At 35.2% G+C, this 20,340-nt stretch overlaps 1 protein-coding gene across 1 annotated transcript; it reads left to right on the plus strand.

Moving 5' to 3' along the window:
- Positions 1 to 7,972: 7,972 nt before the first annotated feature.
- Positions 7,973 to 18,425, plus strand: LOC137933888 (chaperone protein dnaJ A6-like). Its single transcript, XM_068777974.1, has 8 exons — positions 7,973 to 8,112; positions 8,828 to 9,068; positions 15,865 to 16,027; positions 16,132 to 16,270; positions 16,845 to 16,978; positions 17,075 to 17,217; positions 17,643 to 17,841; positions 17,932 to 18,425. Exons 2-8 carry the CDS (start codon positions 8,919 to 8,921, stop codon positions 18,252 to 18,254), a joined length of 1,251 nt encoding a protein of 416 aa, XP_068634075.1. The 5' UTR covers positions 7,973 to 8,112; positions 8,828 to 8,918; the 3' UTR covers positions 18,255 to 18,425.
- Positions 18,426 to 20,340: the final 1,915 nt, after the last annotated feature.

A 20,340-nucleotide genomic window follows, 5' to 3' on the forward strand; every position in this document is an offset into this window, starting at 1 on the left:
ACCCCCCCCCCCCCCCCCCCCCCCACCTGTATGAGCCATATACTTCAACACACTATTTTTCTTTTTCAGTATTGTTGGTTGTTTTGTCAATTTCTGCTTTGATTATATTATAAATGATTTCTCATATTTTTTTGTGGGAACAAGTTTTATGCACTTGAAGATGATGTGCCTGATATTAAAAAACTCATGTTAATCAATGTGTTTGTTCTCCTGATTGTATTAGACATCTCTCTTGTTTAATGTCAATGCACTCATTAATAGGGTAAGTGAAGTGTACATGTATATACATCATAATGATAAACTTGTTGGTGGGTGTGCTCTAGTCCAATATTGAGACCTGCATTATTAGATTTTGGATGATAACAAGTGTGTTTGATGATATAGCAAGGTTTAGGGATGACTATACGGGCCTTGAGGTGATAGGTGTATATATAACTAGTTGCCTTGAACTGTATACTAGTTGTATTGTTTCCTTTCTATTGAGAATACTCTATGGCCGAACTGTATGACATCAGGCAACGGGAGATCTGGGTTCAAATCCCAGGAGTTATATTACTTTTATTGTGTATTAACTCTTTACTTTTCTTGGTCAACCATTTGTTGATATTGCTTTGAGCTTGTAACCATAGATTTTTTTTTTTACTTATTGTTTCTTGTATTTCCAATAGTACTTGGAAATTGTCGTGTAGTTATTCTTACTCATATATCTGTTATGTTTACTTGCTGAATAAGTACTAGCATAACTATCAGTGACAATGAGATTGTGAGAAGGCACATGCTTTATTTGAAATTCGAGCTTAATATAGGGTTAGTTAAGCATCAAATATACAAAAGTATGATTTATTAAGCATAATCGTAGACATGGTTGAGATTTCCAACCTTGATCTGAAACAAAACTTGTAGGTGGCATTCTTATGGACCCAAAACCAAATTGTGTGGTTCAATGACTAGAAATTGTAGCAATGAGAAATCACTTTCAAGGTACAATATCTGTATGTCTTAAAATGCAATATCATTTGAACGCAATCCTTTCTCCTGCATTTTGTTTATCTATTGGATAGTCCATGAATTTTGTAATAGAAGATTTAAGAGCCATTGAAGACTTTGTGGCCTAATGGATAAGGCAACAGTTTAAGTTGAGAATTTGGGTTCGATTCCCAGCAAAGTCATTTAGTTTATTTGCTCTTCTATGGAAAAGGTCTCTTGGTGTTTCACCTGCAACTTGTGCATTATTTTTTATTTTTTTGACATTTTGTTCTTTTTTTTCTCATGCAAAGTGTAAGGCGAGAGCCAAACACTCATGTACATCCTCCTTTGGACCATCGTAATTTGGCTATGAAAGCTGAACCTATTGGTTCTCTCCAGGAGGATTAGCCAGATAGGATGAAACATCTTTTAACTTGTGGAATGGAGTAGTCCTTTTCTACATGCACCGGTAAGGCAGCTAGGAGCTTGTCAAGGAATGAGGATGGGACTATTTTGGCCACTGGTCCAAATTCTCACCAAGTTGTAAAACACAAAACAACAAAATAGATAAATTCATTTTTCTAGCTAAACTAGTCTTACAAGTCATTTGTACCAAAATCCTTGCAAATAATTGCTCTTGGAAGTTGGACAGTAGAAATACAAGAAATTATATGTAAAGAAAAAAAATGTATGGTTGAAAGCTCAAACCAATATCATTAAATAGTTAACTAAGAAAATTAAAAGAGTTTAGAACACAATAAGAGTAATATGACTCTTATTGGGATTTGGACCTATATCTCCAATTGCCAAGTGCTACACCGTTAGGCCACAATGTCTTCGTAATAAAATGGAAACAATACAATCGGCATACAACTCGACACAACTAGTTATATATACACCTAATACCTCAAGGCACTTGCAAAGAAAATAGGCATCTCTAGGCCCTGTAATAGCATCTGACACTTGTGAAAAAAATAAGTACTGCAAATTATAGCATTAATCTAAAAATCCATCAATCATGTTTATTATCCTAACAAAAACATACACCTAGCAAGAATATCAACATAGGTAAAAAAATAATAAATCAATTTTTGAAGTATTCATAAATAAATGATGAAAAAACTTATTTTCTCAAGCTTATGCGATATGCTCCCATATCTCAGGGGCTTCCATTGGCCTCAAACCTGCACATAAAATTGAACTCTACTAAATGAAAGCACCACACAAAGAGAGAGAGAGAGACAAACATGTATCCATGGATGCGAGCTTTAGTGAATTATCAAATGGAGCTCCCCTATCTGCATCTCCAATAGTATTTTGAACCTAGTAAGACACAAGTCTAGATCTATCATTGTGGACCCACCAAACATAAATCTAGATCCGTTAATAGTCAGATCTACATCCAAATGGGGCTCGCTCACTTTAAACCCTATACTTTATAAAATGAGAAATCAACATGAAAATAAAAACTAAAGCACCCAAAAAAATTGACAAAATATCACCTTAGGAATAAAAAAAGATGAAAACCAAGATAGACAGATCTCATAAAACTGTTAAAGAGAAAGCATCACTCACAAAACTTGTGAACGATGTGATTTTGAAGGGACTGAAGTCCACTGGAGCTTCCTTCAAGAACAGCTCCACATAATGGAGCAAGAAAAATCCACAGTCAAATGAGTTTTCTTGTTGTGGTAGCTAAAGAACAAAAGAAATAATGGAGCAAGAAAAGTCCACAGTCAAATGAGTTTTCTTGTTGTAGTAGTAGCTAAAGAACAAAAGAAATATATGAACTAAGTTTGAGAAATTTAGTGCAAATTCCTAAGAGGACTCTCCATGTCTTTAGTGATCATGTAATGTTACAGAGGGGTATATCCATTGAAAAATATCATGGTGTCAAAGGTAACTCAATATTACAATCTAGAGCATTGAAGAAGAAGTGGGTGATGCTGATCTTATAGTCAATGAAGAGTTGGATGCACATAGTATGGAATTCACACATAACAATCAAGTTGAAAGTAGTCAAATGAGTTCTAGTGATTTTGGAGAGCTATTTCTTAAGTTTTGCAAAGATTTCTTACATGTAAAATACTTTTTTCGTCATGAACCAAGAGCAAAAATCTCTTTGAGTTATGCCAACATTTGTGAAGCACCAACATATTCATTGTAAAGTTGTTATTTCATCATTTTTAAACATGAATTTTCAAAGCATTTTGTATATTTTTTTAGTGAAAATTGATTCAATAGACATCCGATGATTTTTCAAATGCCACTAGTAGAAATCGTTTTCAAGCTAATGTAATTTTCTTTAATTTCTAAAAAAAAAAAATCTAATATAAAGTAGATCGTCGGTGTTTACGAACAGTAAGATATAGATGCAATGTCGATAATTATTTTAAGTTATTAATAGGTGGAGGGGTGTATAAAACTCAACATGGTATTAGAGTAAGTGATCACTCTCCTCCTTCCTACCTTAATATTTAGATTACAATTGTCTCTTCTACTCGAATTGCTCAAGTTTGCATCTATAACTTCAATATCGCCATTCTCTTTTCTAAAAGCATACTTTTCTTATTTATCTAAATAATTGGGATGAATAGAGCCTCACTTTGTAGACTATATTCATCTTCCATTTTATATAGAAATGCTTCATTAATGCAAAAACGAACGTGATACTTTGGAGAGCCGAAATGGAAGGATGAAGTATCAGAATCCTCTTATCAAGCATCGTATTTCCGACTATTTCATGCTGATCTCACAGCGATGATCCATCTCCTCAATCTCCATCTTACTGTCTGCTCTCAGTGTTTCTCTCTCTGGTGTAACTGATTAAAAGAGAAAAATCCTACTGTTTTCAGACGCTTATTCACTTTTTCCAACTAAAACGGTCCCGTCGGCGAGTCGTGTCCCTTGGAAGAGTCATGAGAAGATTCGAGGGGACTCCCCGCAGCCTATTTAAACTGCTTCTCTCCCTCCAAAACCTAAATATCCAGATCCTGTTTCAGACTTTTGGAGAATTTCCGCGTCGTTCTGTGGAAGCCATTTTTGTGAAACTGTTCCGGCGACTTCTTTCCGTTGGACTTCAATATGAACAAGGGCGTGGAGTTCTTCTTCTTATGTTTTGTGCTTACTGTCATGATTCTCTGTAGCTCGAAGATGGGTGGCCTCGTCTTCAGTCTCCTCTTTCTGGTTTTTGTAGTGCTGTACGTCTCTTTTGTATTTCTCAGTCATTCCCTTCACGACGAGTAATATGAGTGGTTCAGTGGAATAAGGACACAGGATATCTTGTGAAATTCGTTTTGCACTTCACTGAACCGATTACAGATTCAGTATTGGATTTTTTCCATGAGATTTTATTTGTTTTCAGACGTGATATCAGATTTCAGTTGCGATTTAAGTTATGAGACTATGAGAACACAAGCGGCTCTTGATGTTTCTTTGTTGTGTGTTCTCTTAACATGAACAGCCTCTTGCTCGACTTCTGACTCTTCAAACTGCCCTAACTCTTTCTTTAACTTTTTTAAGAATTTCGTCATTAATTGTTTAATTAATGGTCCTAATCCGTGACATAAGAGAAAGGGTTCATCAAATGCAATTAGATTAAAGTTAACTAAGTTAATATTAATTAATTTAGGGCTATAAACGGTTCATCGACGGAATGGAATGAGTTATTCCATATACGGTTCCATTTATATTAGGTATATTGGTTTACGGAATTATCAGTATAATGACTAATTTATTCTATATAGTATTTATTTATTTATTTATCAGACATTAGAACAAATCATCAGTAAATAAATCAAACAATAAAGATGGATTTATAAAATTTTCAAACCGCAAAGAAATATAAAAATTATACTCATATACACATAAACCTAAAAACTATGTCATTCTAATTCTATGTATAACAAAATCCTTAAAGTATACATATTATTTTGTTAAAATTGAATATGAATTGGTCTTCGATTGGTTGGTGCTACCTTTTACTTAGTCATGACTTTGAATCCTCTCTCTAATAAAAAAAATCTCACTATTCTTTCTTAAGAAAATTATTAAATTGGACCGAACTAACTAGTCCAATTCAAGTTTAGACCAAACAACCAGCTAGGGATTCTTGTTTGAAGCCAAAAACTATTTCCTCTATGTGAGAACCAGAAAAGGGCCTGGTTCTAGTTCATTCGAGTTAAACTGGACGCCCCGATTAGTTCTAACAATACTGATTTTAGTATGATTATAATAGGTATTTATTGAATTTTTGGAAAAGAGAAAAACAACACTAATGCGATATAATTTGAGTACACTAAATCTCTATTTATAATAGAGAAAACTAGTAGAATTCAATTACAATTAAACTACCCTTGTCCCAGTTATACCTAAAGTTAAACACTAAAAAATATGTCCAAGAACAATTATACAATTAACATAAATAGAAGACTAACATAACTAAAACAACTTTGAAATGAAACTCTTCTATGAGACCTCCTTCTATAATAATTTTGGCCCTACAAGACTTCTAGTTGTAAGAGTCATGTGAGACTCATTCGTACCTGTTCTTCAATAACACCCCCCCCCCCCTCAAACTGGAGTTTATAACTTCAGCTTGTAATAAAAAAGATTTTTGGTCTTCAATCTTCATTGGCTAAAACTTTTTCATATATGTTGAATCTTCATCATCCGTTCTCTCCCCCTTCCTTGAATATTTTGGTCACATAAAAATAAACACAACATGTGGAAACAAATACCTCTTTCTTGTATTTCTTTTTCTACTTCTCAAATATGGAATTCGGAAAGAGGCACAACCACTACAACACTCAAACTTCCAATCTCATCCTCATACTTCTCTTTCTATTCTCCCCCTCAAACTAGGAGGTAATGGCAATGATCCCAGCTTAAATAAATAAAATAGTTATAATGATCTCCTCTATCAAGGTGTCCCAAGAATAAGTATGAAACTGGACACATACTTTCAAAAAGTAAAAAATGGATGATAAAAACATTGTCGAAACCAACCTCAAATAATTTCTAACAAAAATAGAAAGAATAATCACTAAAGTGGGTAATGTCTATCACTCACAAGATGACGATAAAAACCCAAGGGTACCACTAAAAATCTCACTGAACTTAAAAACACCCACACATATATAAAAAAGGACCAACCATAGCAATGCACCAAAGGTTGGCCAAAAAAGGGGTAAACGAGAGTAAAAAAAGGATGGTAGGAGAAAGGCTACCAAGCAAAAGGTTAATGGGGAATTAAAGGAAGAGAAAATAACCACCACCTTAATAAGAAGGAGATTGTAATGGTAGTAATTAAATAACTAAAAAAATTTGACCAAGTATAACTTTTTTTGGGGTGACCATAAATTTTTCAAAGATAACAATGTGGAAGATATACAACCAAGTAAAAAAAAAAAAAAACACAAAACTTGAAAACAACATTGATGCAAGATATAGTATATCTTGAATGAACACATCATTGAGTGATTAAGTAGGACCGAAACTCTCTGATTAGAAAACAAACTGGGTAAAAAAAGTAGGATTTTAGGGGAAAAGAAAACTCAATTCACAACAATGTTTGGAGAGATAAGATCGATCAACTTAAAATGTCACACCCAACAACAAACATATTGGTTGATCATACCATCAACCAATAAGATACATTATGACAGAAAAATAGTCATTACACACGCTTGATTGATCAATCCAAACACTAACTAACTTTTACGAATGAGCAAAAAATGGCTAGTTTGACTTGGGAAAGTTATAAATACCCCCATCAAACCTCACATAGAGAAGTTAATGAGTATTTATTGGCAAATCTTTCAGCTTTTATTCTCAAAGTGCTTTGAGTGAAAGAGAGATATTCCCTTGCAAAAACTTCCAACGATTTCCTCCACCTTTCATTTCATTTGCATTAGACAAGCTCTCATTCAAACATTGTACTGCAACAATTGGATGTTTGGATCTCTCGAGGAGAACGTACTCTCCAAGTGAAAGGGTGTAAGTGGTTTTTACCTTTCTTTTGATTTTTCTTTTGAGAAAGCTTCATATAAAACCTATTATAATCTAGATAGAAAGGGTGTAGCTAGAGGTAGAATCTAGCTTATCTCTCGATAAGATTGTATTTGTAAAAGCGTGTACCTGAGCTACACGTAGCTTAAAAAGAATCAGAATCTCTTTGATGTAAATTCTAGCTATTAGAGCTTATATAGTAGAATTTTCCAAGTATAGGTTATTGGGTGGTGAATACCAATAGGGGAACATCGATAACAAAAATCTTGTGTTACCCCTATGGTGTGTGATTGTTTTTATTATGAAATTGCTTAATTGTATGTTTTACATTCTATGCCTCAGTAAAAAAATTCATTTATAAATCTCAATTCATCTCCCTCTTAAAAAGCCACCTGGGGCAATAGTCTGCTCACATATTCTCATACACCATTGTATAACACACACAAAACAACATTAAACCATAGTTGATGCATTATATAACAAATCAAAATACATCAACTAATCAACTAATATATATTAGTTCGCTTCTAACTTAGTTACAAGTATAAATATTGAACCGGACTTGAGCAGGGAAGCTCAATGGTTAGGGTCCCTTTCCTCAAAGCCAATGATAGAAGGAAGCCCTGATAAAAAGTTCGGCTATTAGAGAAGTGCATAAAACAAGAAGAAGATAATAATAAATAATTAACCCAATAAGCAATAGGTTGATTTGGAGAACCACAAATTGCCTCAAATCTTGACCCAACGGGCTCGTGGAACATAAAACATGTAAGAGAAAATGTAAAATAAGAAGAATAAAATTTTGACGCTTAATGCATTGACTCACCTCCAGCAGCGTGCACTCCTGCCGGATATTTTAATATTTATTAGATTCCTTAAAAAATCTAAAAAACTTGGGGCATACCCAATCCACACGTCATCTAATACCGCCAGCTAAGCGTCCCTCCCATCGTTCGATCAGAAAGAACCAACAAAAGGGATCTCAGGACTGGGTCTGCCCAAAAGCTGCTCGCGTGGAGGCGGTTCTTTTTCAAGGAAGCGTCAACTAAGGCGGAAAAACCTGTTTCACCGGCGAGCTGAAGCCGAGGCGACTCGGCGCTTCTCTCGCACTTTCTTACTTCTTCGCCTGTGCATCCTGTGAGTTAAATTCTATTCTTATTTTTTATATTTCTTCGTCTATTGCAGTTCACTGTTTGTATTAAGGAAGTCCGTCGATGATATTACGGTCTTTTTTCTTTGTAATTTGAATAAATTTCACCTGGAAAGCTAGATACAAGATCACGGTGTTGTTTGATGGTTTTTTAGGTTTTGGTATGTACCGCACTCCCTATCTAGAAATCTAAGATTTAAGGATTTTGAAATTGTGGCTTATGTGCTTGTGCTGCCGAATCCGATCTGTCTTCAGTGAGTACTTGATATTAGGTTATCTGTTTATGTTGCATGGTTTTATTGAGCTTGATTGCACGCAATATCATCGTTGGCTGAATTGCTTATAAAGTGCCTTTAAATTATCATGGATGTTTTTCCTTCTGTTGGAGTACGTAGAAATGTGTAATGCTTGTCTCGAAAACATATAGTTATAATGTGTAGCTGTTTTTTGTTGATTTTGGCGCCAGTGAAGATGATAGATTACTTCTTGTTAGTGTACACCTGCTGGCTTATGAGTTTGTAGCGTTTCTAGTTATTGAGTTACAGTTGGTAAGCAGTTCCTCTTTTTGGTGTTATTTGTTCAATTGAAGCTGTAAAAATTACACTTGGTTTCAGCACTCAGACTAATCAGCTGCGGTGACAAGATGTGGATTTTTATTCATAACTTTTGTATTTGTATTGATTCCCTTACTTGGACCTTCAGGTATAACTGTGGAACCGGGGAGTGGGATTCAAAATTGTCTAAAGTGTTTCTTTAGTGGGCTCATTGCCTTTCAAATTAAATTCCTGTGATTATGTTTGGGCGTGCACCAAAAAGGAGTGACAATACAAAATACTATGAGATCCTTGGTGTCTCTAAAAGCTCAAGCCAAGATGAGCTGAAGAAAGCGTATAAGAAAGCTGCCATGAAGAACCACCCAGATAAGGGAGGGGACCCGGAGAAGGTCAGTCTTATCTCGTTCCTCAAATGCTAATGAGTTTGTTATATCTTTTAGATATGTCTTTTTTATAAAAAAATTAAGATATATATAGATGATGTGCTTTTTTTATATATATAACATACTAGAAATGCAATTAGAACGTGAAAATAAAAAAATGATGTTTTAAAATCAGGTTATCAAATCTAGGTTTTTGATCAACATCAGAGCCTCTTTTCCCCATACTTTGTAGAGAATATGACATACTTTCAGAAGCTTAGCATATTAACAGTGATGGTAAAAGAACTCTTTTTGTTCCATTGTGAATATCATAAACTATGTTTTGTCTATATCACAATCTATTCAAGTAACTATACTGGAGTGCAGTTTGAAATTTATTGGCGGTGTCAAATAGGTTTCCTCTTCTATATTATGCTCAAATTTAGCTTTTTATAGATTTGATTGAATTAGCAGAAGCAGCTATCAAATAAAATCACCAAAAGAAATATATTGCTTAAAAATTCCTGCATGAGCTGCAGTTGTGAATTTTTTACTGGTAATATTGAATTTGCATTCTTTAGATACTTGGGTCTTCACATTTGTGCCTGGTTAACTGTAACTGCACTAATATACCTCAGAACAGGAGGAATTTGAACTGTGTCATTCATCAACTAGCCTGTTAAGCAATATGAATACCGTTTGTTCCCATTTGTATCATCTTTATGTTATGTGAGTGGTGAACAGGGTTTTTTGTGTTTGAGACCATCTGAGTCCTAGATTGGTGGATTTATATATTGCTGGGGATGTTGGAGCGGCAGATACTTTATGCAAATTTGTTCTCAGAACTTGGAGGCACTATGATCTCTCTTTTGCTATTTCAAAAAGAAAAAAATAAAAAGAACAAATTTGAGGCAATACGCTTGTTATTTATGAGGCTGGTTAAGTGATACTCTTGAAATTAAAGGCTTAAGATGATCATAGGCTTTATTTGCAAGTTTGTTGACAATTATACTTCTGAAATTGCTATATAGAGAAGATTAAATGTCGAAAATAAGGAGACAAAGAAGAGGAAGTAGCATGGAGGCTGCATTGAATGAGGACTCAGAACTTGAGCCCCTTCTCTTATCCAATTCACTTAAGTGAAAAGCATGCAAGGACCACTCTGCCCTTCATTACAAAGATACTTATAACTCCATAAATACAAGTCAGAATTCAATTACAATTGAAATATAAAGTCCTGATATGAACTCTAGCTTGCTGTAATTTAATGAGATTTATATGAGATTGTGAAATGACCAAAATACCCTTATACCAGTATTCTAACTCTCCCCCTCAAGCTAGAAAGTTGATGTCAAATAGTCTTAGCTTGTTAGAAAACACCAAATGTTTACACTTTTTGAGGAATTTTGTTAACACATCGCCAAGTTGTTCTAAGGACTTCACATATGGAGTGACAACCCTCCCTTCCATAATAACATCTCTAATGAAATGACAATCGACCTTTATGTGTTTGGTCTTATCGTGGAATATTGGGTTACTTGCTATGGATATGGCAACCCGATTGTACACTTCATAACCATAGACTAGAATATGAAATTCAAACTCAAGAAGAACTGACTTCACCCATATAAGCTCACTAACTGTGTGAGCCATCTCCCTATATTATGCCACTACGACTTGTTTCTTACTTTTCCAACTCACTAAGTTAACCCCAAGAAAACAACATTACCCAGTGGTGGACCTCCTATCCATCTTACACCCAACATAGTCTGCATTAGAATATCCAACAACATCAATTTTTGCGTTTCGAGTATTCAAAACAAGCACCTCTTAAATATTTTAGAATCCTCTTAGCAGCTTCTAAATGTATTTTTTTGGGTTTTCTATGAATTGACTCATCTCTCCCAATGCAAATGATATATCAAGCCTGGTAATTGTAGCATAAATCAACTTATACACTAGGTGTCTATATTGCGTTTTGTCCTTAAGTATAAGAGACTAAGAATCTTGAAGGCTAGCATTAACATCCATGGGAGTGTCCACTGGTTGTGCACTCAATAAACCATACTCCTGCAGCCTATTCAAGATGTAATTTCGCTTACATAAAACAACACCGTGCTTACTTCGAACAACTTTAATACCAAGGAAATATTTCAATTATCCTTAATCCTTTGTATGAAAATGTGTGGCCAAATACATTTTTACTTACTCGATTCCTTCAAGGTTACTCCCAGAATAAACAATATCATCAACATACACAACCAAAACAACAATCTTGGGCTTCCTTTTAAAAAAAAACATAGAATGATCACAATGGCTCCTATAAAAATCAAACTTCATCACCACATTACTGAATTTTTCAAACTATGCTCTAAGACTTTGCTTACGTTCATAGATACCCTTCTTCTTCTTTTTTATAAAGATAGATACCCTTCTTTAACTGGCACATTTTCACTAACACCCCCTAAGCAACATACCCAAGACGTTCCTCATATAAACCTCGTCCTTTAAATCACCATACAAAAAGACATTTTTAACCTTTAGTTGAAATAGTAGTCATCCTTTTTTAACCGCCACAAAAGCCTAAATACGAACCAAGGTGAGTCGAGCAAGCTGGAGAGAACGTTTCAAACACATCAACACCGTACGTTTGTGTATATCCCTTTGTCATCAATCTAGCCTTGTACCGATCAATGGTCTCATTAGTTTTGTACTTAATTGTGTACACTTAATGACATCTCACAACAACAGCCCCTGTAGGTGGATCACAAAGACTCCACGTCCCCCTAAACACCAAACATCCATCTTCCCATCCATAGCTCGTTGTCGCTCAAGTGAAGTCATAGCATCCTGCATTGAATGAGATATAGTGGACATAGATAATAACAGAGCAAAGGACTTGTAGGATGGTGATAAAAAAAAAAAAAAAAAATCAAGGAAAACATATTTCAATATGGGATGAGAAGTACGTGACCTTTTAATTTTAGAGACTAATGGGTATATCCAAATCAGAAGGAATTGGACCTGTAGGCAAAGAGGAAGATGGCTGGTCTTGACGAGAGGGCTCATGAGTTGGAATGTCAAGAGGCTTTAGTGCTGGTAACAAATGACGAGAATGTCATATGTACACTTGAAGCGACAAAGAGGAACCTACAGTCGGTGCATCCATAATAATAATAGGCATTGGTTATCCAGAGAAGGACCAGATGATGACTGAGAATCAACAAAGGATGTGAAATAGTGAGTGTTCTCAAAAAACGTAACATCAACAGAATTGTATGTCTTACATTTAACAGGATCAATGACACTTATATCCTTTTTTATGACAACAATAACTTAGAAAAGCACATTTAATGGAGCGAGGAGACAATTTATCTATAAAATTATTGAATAAATGAACAAAACATGTGGACCCGATACGAGGAAGAACATCAAATAATTTACACTGTGGTTTTAAAACCTGCATAGGAACTTGTTCTTGCAAAATATATGATAACATACGATGGATTAAGAAACATGATGATATTAACACTGCATCCCCCGAAAAGATTTAGGAACATTCATGTGGAAGATTAAAGTACGAGTAACTTCAAGAAGATCTATTTTTGTATTCAACAACAACCCCATTTTTTTGGGGAGAATATATGCAAGAAGTTTGATGAGTAATACCATGTAGGGCACAAAACGAAATAAATTTGAGAATGAGAAATTCAAGGCCATTATCAATACCAAAAATATGAATATTGGCACCAAACTGATTTTTCATTTAATTGAAAAATGTCAGGAATACATAAAAGACTTTGGATTTCTCTTGTAGGAGATACACCGAAGGGACTCTACTAAAGTCATCTATAAAAGAAACAAAATACTTGAAACCAAACAAACTAGGGACTCGACATGGACCCTATACATCTAATGTATTAATTCAAGAACTTGAGAGCTACGACTACAACTAGCAGGGAAACTAGCCCCACGATGTTTTCCTAATTGATGTGACTCGCAATCAAAAGTAATATTAGCTGGCAAAACGGAAAAGACTAACGAAGCTTAGCGGGTGATGGATGTCCCAAGTGTAAGTGCCATAAGTATGGAGAATCTTTAGTTGTGAGTGCCACAACCTTTGGAATTGATCCATCATCCAACAAATAGATGGCCTCCTTTCTCATGTTCGAAATCAATCTTCCTCTTCATATGTAAATCCTAAAAGACACAAGAGTTTGGAAAGAAAGTTACAAAAAAATTTGGAGATCTAGTGATATGACTGGTAGACAAAAGATTGACAGGAATGTTTTGAACAAATAGAAAAAAGTTCAAAGATATTTGAGGTGTTGTATGCATAATACCCTCCCCCCTAAATCAAAAGGTAGACCCATCGGCTAAAGTAACATGATGGTAGGACTGAGAAGGATTAATAGAATGAAACAAAGAAATCATACCTAACATGTGGGTGGATGCTCTTGAATCGATGATCTAGGAGGGAGAATGAGACACATTTTGTGCTGGCATACCTATGTTTATCATTGTGGCACTTGATGAGGAACAAGAATCTGACTTAGTGGTAGGAGTGGTAGGTGTTTAGGTCAATTGACCAAGCCTCTGGAGTAATTGTTGAATTTTCTATTGTGGACTAGAATATGAAACATTGTCTTTGCTTGTCATAGTAGAGTTTGCCCATACGGACTTGCCAAAATTTTCCTTGTATTTATCAGAAAAGTGGTTTGTTTGGCCATAGTGAACACGCTTTCTATCCCCTCTATGACTATGTCAACAGCCTTGAGTAGAGGAGTCTCTATCACCCCTACTATTGCTCCCACGGCCTCGGATCTTAGACTTACTAAATGATGAATGGAGGTTCAGAGCAGTAGTATCGGAAAGTCTTGTATCCTTCTCACTTTTACCTGCCATTGATCCTTCTACCTGAATGACACGGTTGGATGTTTGTACCAGTGTAGTCACTTCATCATTAGCTAACAGTTGTGCCCATATGGTATCATATTCAGAGCCAAGACCATTTAGAAACCTTGCTACCTGAATTTAATTTTTCTCCTTTCGAATATCATCTACAATCATAGTAAAAAGATGAGAAGTGCCTATTTCTTGCAAAACACCCCTTTATCTTTGTAAAATAATTAGTGACTAATCTGGCACCCTTCTACATGTTAAAATATCGGATATACAATTCATATATTCTTAGATAAATTACTCTCCCGAGACAAAATTGAAGCCAATATACTCCACATTTTCTTTGAAGTTCCACAACTCAAGATCTAATCACTAAGTCATGACTCCGTGCTATTAACCAACCAAGTCATTACTTGATTGTCTTTGGCCTCTCAATCTTCAATTATGGGATTAGGAGGATCATTCCTCATGTATTTTGCTTTCTATTTTGCCTTTAAAAACATGAGAACAGACCAAGACCAATTCACGTAATTAGACCCATTAAACTTTACTGAAGTGATCTTAATGGAGTAGGAGTCTTTACTGTTTGAACTTTCAAAAGGCTTAATTACAACAACATGTTGGCTGGATTCAGCCATTTAGTCCTTCAAAATACCCCACAAATGTACCCAAGATGATACACTTGATAGAAAGAAGCAATTGACACAAACCCCACCTAGCACAAGTCAAGTGGGCTCCACACTTCTAAAATAGGGCACAGCCACAACAACCATAATAAGCAATAATATGCACAATCTCCAATTTATATATTAATCACCACAACTTTCAGTCTAAACCTCAAGGTTGACACCGGCAGATAGGAGATGACGTAGGCATAGTGAAGATGGTACAGGTGTGGATGGAGCAAAAACTTCAATTGAGAATCCTCAAGGGTGGTAAGACATCATACCTGCTCAATTATTAGTAAAGGTCATCAACCAAATGGTTATTGTAGAAGATAAAAAAAAAGTGGGGAAAAGCTGACCTTTACCCTACCAGTAGAAAATTGGTTGAAGAACCTTCTGTAGAGATGACAAAATTGTGAAGAGAGCTCAAGAAACTGTAGAGGAACTGCGCAAGATCGTCTTCTATCACTCTAATACTATGTGAATTATAGAGAGGATTAAAGAAGAAAGGGGGAAAATAAAGAGGCAAAAAGAGGAAGCAGCAGCACTGGAGGCTGCGTTGAATGAGAGCTCAGAACTTGAACCCTCTCTCTTCTCCAATTCACTCAGGTGAAAAATACATGAAAAAACCATTCTGCCCTCCATTACGAAAATACTTATAACTACATAAATACAAGTCAGAATTCAATGGCAATCAAAATATAAAGTCCTGATATGAAGTCTGGCCTGTAGTAACTTAACGAGATCCATATGAGACTGTGAAATGATCAAATACCCCTATACCAATATTCTAACAATACTAATGCTGTTGATTGTGGCTTTTGCTCTTTTTTATGTTTCCTTTTTTTTCTAATTTTTATTTATATAACAGATTGTGAGTTCACATTAGTAGTCTCTTCTTCTTTTTTACCTTCATGGGTTATTTGTAGTATCTATGTGGTGTCTGAGTATTCGACATTCAATTTTTTTTTTGTTAATACTGTTTTTTGGGTTTTTATAAGTGAACTTGTGAATGGCATTGGTAGTCTTGATATACAAAAAGACATCATGTAAATTGTATTACCTCATTTAAAAAATCTTATCACCTTCTTTGGGTCTTTAACACTTCAGTTGATTTAAGGACATTATGCTAATTCTATTATTACTTTAAAGGATATCACTACTGCATAATTTTGTGAGATGGGTGTGAATGTACCTTCATATGCTAAGTCTAACTGTTGTTGTTACTGATGATCATCATCTTTGCTTTGGATCAGTTTAAGGAATTGGCACAAGCTTATGAAGTGCTTAGTGATCCAGAGAAAAGAGAAATGTATGACCAATATGGAGAAGATGCACTTAAGGATGGAATGGGACCAGGCAGTTCCTCTCACAGTCCTTTTGAAATATTTGAGCATCTATTTGGTGGAGGTTTTGGTGGTGAGAAATAGTTCCTTATTTTCAATGTGCAATGATAGTTGCTACTTGTCATTTCTTTATGATGCAATTTCACTCGTTACTGATGTTGATTTGATATTGTCTAGGTGGTAATTCAAGAGGACGGAGGCAGAAAACAGGAGAAGATGTTGTTCATTCCCTAAAAGTTTCTCTTGAAGACTTGTATAATGGAACATCCAAGAAGCTATCTCGATCAAGAAATGTATTATGCCCAAATTGTAAAGGGTAAATTGGTTTAATTTCTCCTTGTTGATCATGCAGTTATATGCTGGAGCTATGGGTAGAATACAGTAGGCGTTTGGCTAGTTGTAACAATGACTAACTCCAAAAAGCACTGATCCATTTAGCTAAACTATATACTACAAGATGATACGGTTTCTTAGTATTGTTGGGGACTGCTAGAGATCTATTCTTTTTCTAATACTTGTCCTTCATGGAGAAAATATTTCACTTTCATGTCTTCATTAATCATTTCTTTATGTCATCTGGATGAAGCATGCCTAGGAGCAAAACAGTTTTGTTAGAGGGCTAGATTGTTATTTAAATTCATGTTCACCATTTTAGAGAAGTCTGTGAAGAGCAGCAGGGAATAATACCTGTTCCTACATACTTCTAGCAACCATTTTTCTGGTTTGTAATTGTCTTCCTTTGTTGTAAATTACAATCCTTACAACTCGTTACGTTTACTATAGCAAAAATGGCTTTGAGGTACTTAGTTAAATGTGAGAGCTATTCAGGAGTTAAAACTTGTGCCTGCCTTGATCATGTTTTTTTCTTTGTATTTTAATTAATTGTTTAGGAAAGGTTCGAAGAGTGGTGCATCAGGAACCTGTTATGGCTGCCGAGGTTCAGGTGTGAAGATCTCAACTCGTCAGATTGGTCTTGGCATGATCCAACAGATGCAACACGTTTGTCCTGAATGCAAAGGGTCAGGTTAGGCAGTGGGCAGATTATATTACATTTCAGTTAAGCTATTTCATCCATCAAGTTTTTTTATGGTTGCTTTTCTGACCTATTGTTGTATCTCAGGGGAGTTTATTAGTGAGAGAGACAGATGCATGCTGTGCAAAGGCAACAAAGTTACAAAGGAAAAGAAGGTCTTGGAGGTTTACGTTGAAAAAGGAATGAAACATGATCAGAAAATTGTTTTTGAGGGAGAAGCTGATGAAGCTGTAAGCATCGTTTTGTTGTTTTTGTTTAATTTTTAAGAGATGATCTACCTTTTAGCTTTTTTTAATTTTGTTTTACCGAGATTTTTAAGGAAGCAAGCAGTGAGGCCTGTTTTAAGCATGTAGTTTTTTTTTTTTTTTTGTTCAGTTTCCTCTGATTATACCTTTTTTCCCCCCTTATCATCGATTTAGCTTCTTGCATGCAACCCCTACTGCATGGTTTCAATACCTGCTTTGACATGCATCAACCACATTTTTTTTCTTATGTTAAATGAATGTCACCATCAGCTGGATGAGAGGAGCTGCAGAATGTCACTTTTGTTTTTGTCAAACAGAAAAAGGAGAAGTTATTTTTGCAGCAGTTTTTGGTGGCATGTCTTTGTTCTATGTTTTGGGTCACTTATACTGTCTTTCTTCTAAATTTCCAGCCTGATACAGTTACCGGAGACTATATATTTGTGTTGCAACAAAAGGAGCATCCGAAGTTCAAACGCAACTATGATGATCTGTTTGTGGAGCACACCCTCAGCTTGACTGAGGCTCTTTGTGGCTTCCAATTTGCATTGACTCATCTTGATGGGAGGCGGCTGCTCATAAAATCAAACCTGGGTGAAGTTGTAAAACCTGGTATGTGGACTATTTTCTCCTAGTAGAGTATCTGTTTCTCTTTAGAAAATCTGCAGACAAATGATTCACTATTTTCGCCTCCTCATCCAGGACAAAACAAAGCTATTAATGATGAAGGGATGCCGCATCACCAAAGGCCTTTCATGAAGGGTCGACTTTATATCCAATTCAATGTGGAATTCCCTGATTCTGGTTTTCTATCACTTGATCAATGCCGCACCATTGAAACAATTTTACCGTGTAAATCAACCAACCAGATTACGCCAATGGAACTGGAAGAGTGTGAAGAGACCACTTTGCGTGATGTGAGCATTGAGGAACAGATGAGGAGGAAGCAGCAACAGCGGCAGAAGGAAGCATACGACGAGGATGATGATTCATCAGGACCCCAAGTGCAGTGTGCTCAGCAATAGAGGCTCAGACCTTCGTCTCAGAAAGGTCTCTGGAGGGGGCAATCTTATATAGGATATTTCTTACAGGTTAAATAGGGTAGGGTACTTGAATTTTGCTTAATAGTTATCATTATTTTTTTTGGAATTTTGCATGGGTTCCTTTTTAGTAGCTACGTCATATTTTTCTCTTGACAGACTTGTTTGATTCTGGTGCGCGCTTCCCCTTTGCTATGTGTCATGAAGCTGACATGCTTCCAGAGTCATTGCCATCCCCTTTATCGGGTGAGAGCCTCCCTCCAGAATTTTGTTGAAATAAAAATATCAATAATTGATGCTTTTAAAAAACTGAAAATGCTATTAACTTAACTTTTTCCATTAAATTGTAGGGTTGTATCTACAATTTGATCACAATTTAAAAGTACTCCAATTGGTAGGTTGTTCGTGAATTATGGTATAAAAAAAGCTCTATTTAGAAGCTTAATTGACCCAATTACTTACATTTTCTAAATGTATTGTGCTTTATTTGAATGTCCTCTGAAAATCTTATCATCTTTATATGTAGTTATCCGATTAAGCAACTTAAGAAATCGTTATTTTTTCCAAATATATAACGTCTTGTACAAGTGTCCTCAGAAAATATTATTATGTTGGCCCCCTTTCTTATTCCATTATTTTCTTCCAAGAAAAATTGTTTTCAAATTTATTTTGAAAGTAATCCAATATTTCCCCTATTTTGGACAAAATAAATTGAGTAAATTGTTAGACTGGGAATGCATATAATCCAACAAATGGGTAGTGAACAAGGTAAGACATATGAGTAAATGTAATTTTGAGATAAAATATGATTAAAGTGTCTTTTTGTAAGAATAGTGTAATACTCTTTTAAAGATTTTGTCTTAGAATGAATTTGTTTTTAGGCTTAAGTGTCAAGGATTTTTTATTTTATGATTTTATAAAAAAATAAATTATTTTTATTATTATTTCATTTATTTACCCGATTATTCATTCTACCATTCAATAAATAAAATACGAAACTTATTCGATATACTTATAACACTATATATCGATAAATCAAATATAAAAAATAAAAATATGTATGGAATAACTTATTATGTTCCATTTATATACTATTTACAGCCCACACCTTTTTTTTAAAGCTAAATAATTTTGAAATATATAAAGCTAAATTGTGGCCACTTTGCGTTCCAAAGATGGAGGAAGACATTAAGCTTTTGTTGCATGCAAGAGGAAGGGGGTCTTGCCTTCGCCAGCTTTCCATCACAAGGGAAAGGTAGAGGCAATGAGTAGCTACCCTCATCGGGGAAGAGGCGCCTAGCTCACCCTTTGCCATGCACTCCTTTGATGCCCAAGATCCTTAAGGTGGAGGGTAGGGGAGGTGGGGGCCATCATTCCCATTAAAGAGGGGCTTGCTTCTCCTTCCTCTTCACATTAGGATGAAGGGCAATGCCCAGGAGCTTCTCTCCTTAACCTCAACAAGGGAAAGAAGGTCCAATTGCCTTGCCTTGCCCCCACTCTAGTAAATCATTGGTGTTGAGGAAGGCATGAGAGGAGTAGGGTGGTGCATCCTTTTCCATTAGGATTGGAAGAGAGGCACCATGACGCCTCTTTGCCTCTTGGAAGATTAAAGTGGGGTTTTAATTTAAGATATATTCTTTTTGGAAAAAATAAAAGACATTGAGAAAAAGAGCTCAAAATACTTACAAGACAACAATCATAATAAATATGCAAATGAATAATAAATCAATACTAGAATATGCTTTGGTGATGTTGCAAAAGGACAATAATAATAAAACAATACCAGTCTACTTTCAGCAGATTTTTGCATTTGAATTCCATGCATTTTGGCAGCTCTTACTAAGTGGAAAAGACCCAATTTAATGCCTTGATGAAGAGTGTTGAAGAGCATATATGGAAAGACTCTTACATGATTCTCACAATAAAAAGTCTCGTAGAAAAATCTTAGTTAAAGGTGTTTTAGTTATGTTAATCTTCTATTTATGTTCAATTATTCTAGGACTTATCTTTTAGTATTTAACTTTGGGTGTAACTGGGATAAAAATAGTTTAATTGTAATTTAATTCTACTT

The sequence above is a fragment of the Aristolochia californica genome, unplaced genomic scaffold (assembly GCF_029961685.1).
Source record: "Aristolochia californica isolate CCGP_79_NKW_82.1479 unplaced genomic scaffold, dmAriCali1.0.hap1 SCAF_6, whole genome shotgun sequence".
NCBI classification, from domain to species: domain Eukaryota; kingdom Viridiplantae; phylum Streptophyta; class Magnoliopsida; order Piperales; family Aristolochiaceae; genus Aristolochia; species Aristolochia californica.

Excerpts from the sequence above, each read along its gene's own strand:
- LOC137933888 (XM_068777974.1), top strand. The coding sequence starts at position 8,919 with ATGTTTGGGCGTGCACCAAAAAGGAGTGACAATACAAAATACTATGAG. Across the intron at positions 17,218-17,642 it reads AGGGAGAAGCTGATGAAGCT|CCTGATACAGTTACCGGAGA; the intron begins GTAAGCATCGTT and ends CTAAATTTCCAG. Across the intron at positions 17,842-17,931 it reads GGGTGAAGTTGTAAAACCTG|GACAAAACAAAGCTATTAAT; the intron begins GTATGTGGACTA and ends CTCCTCATCCAG.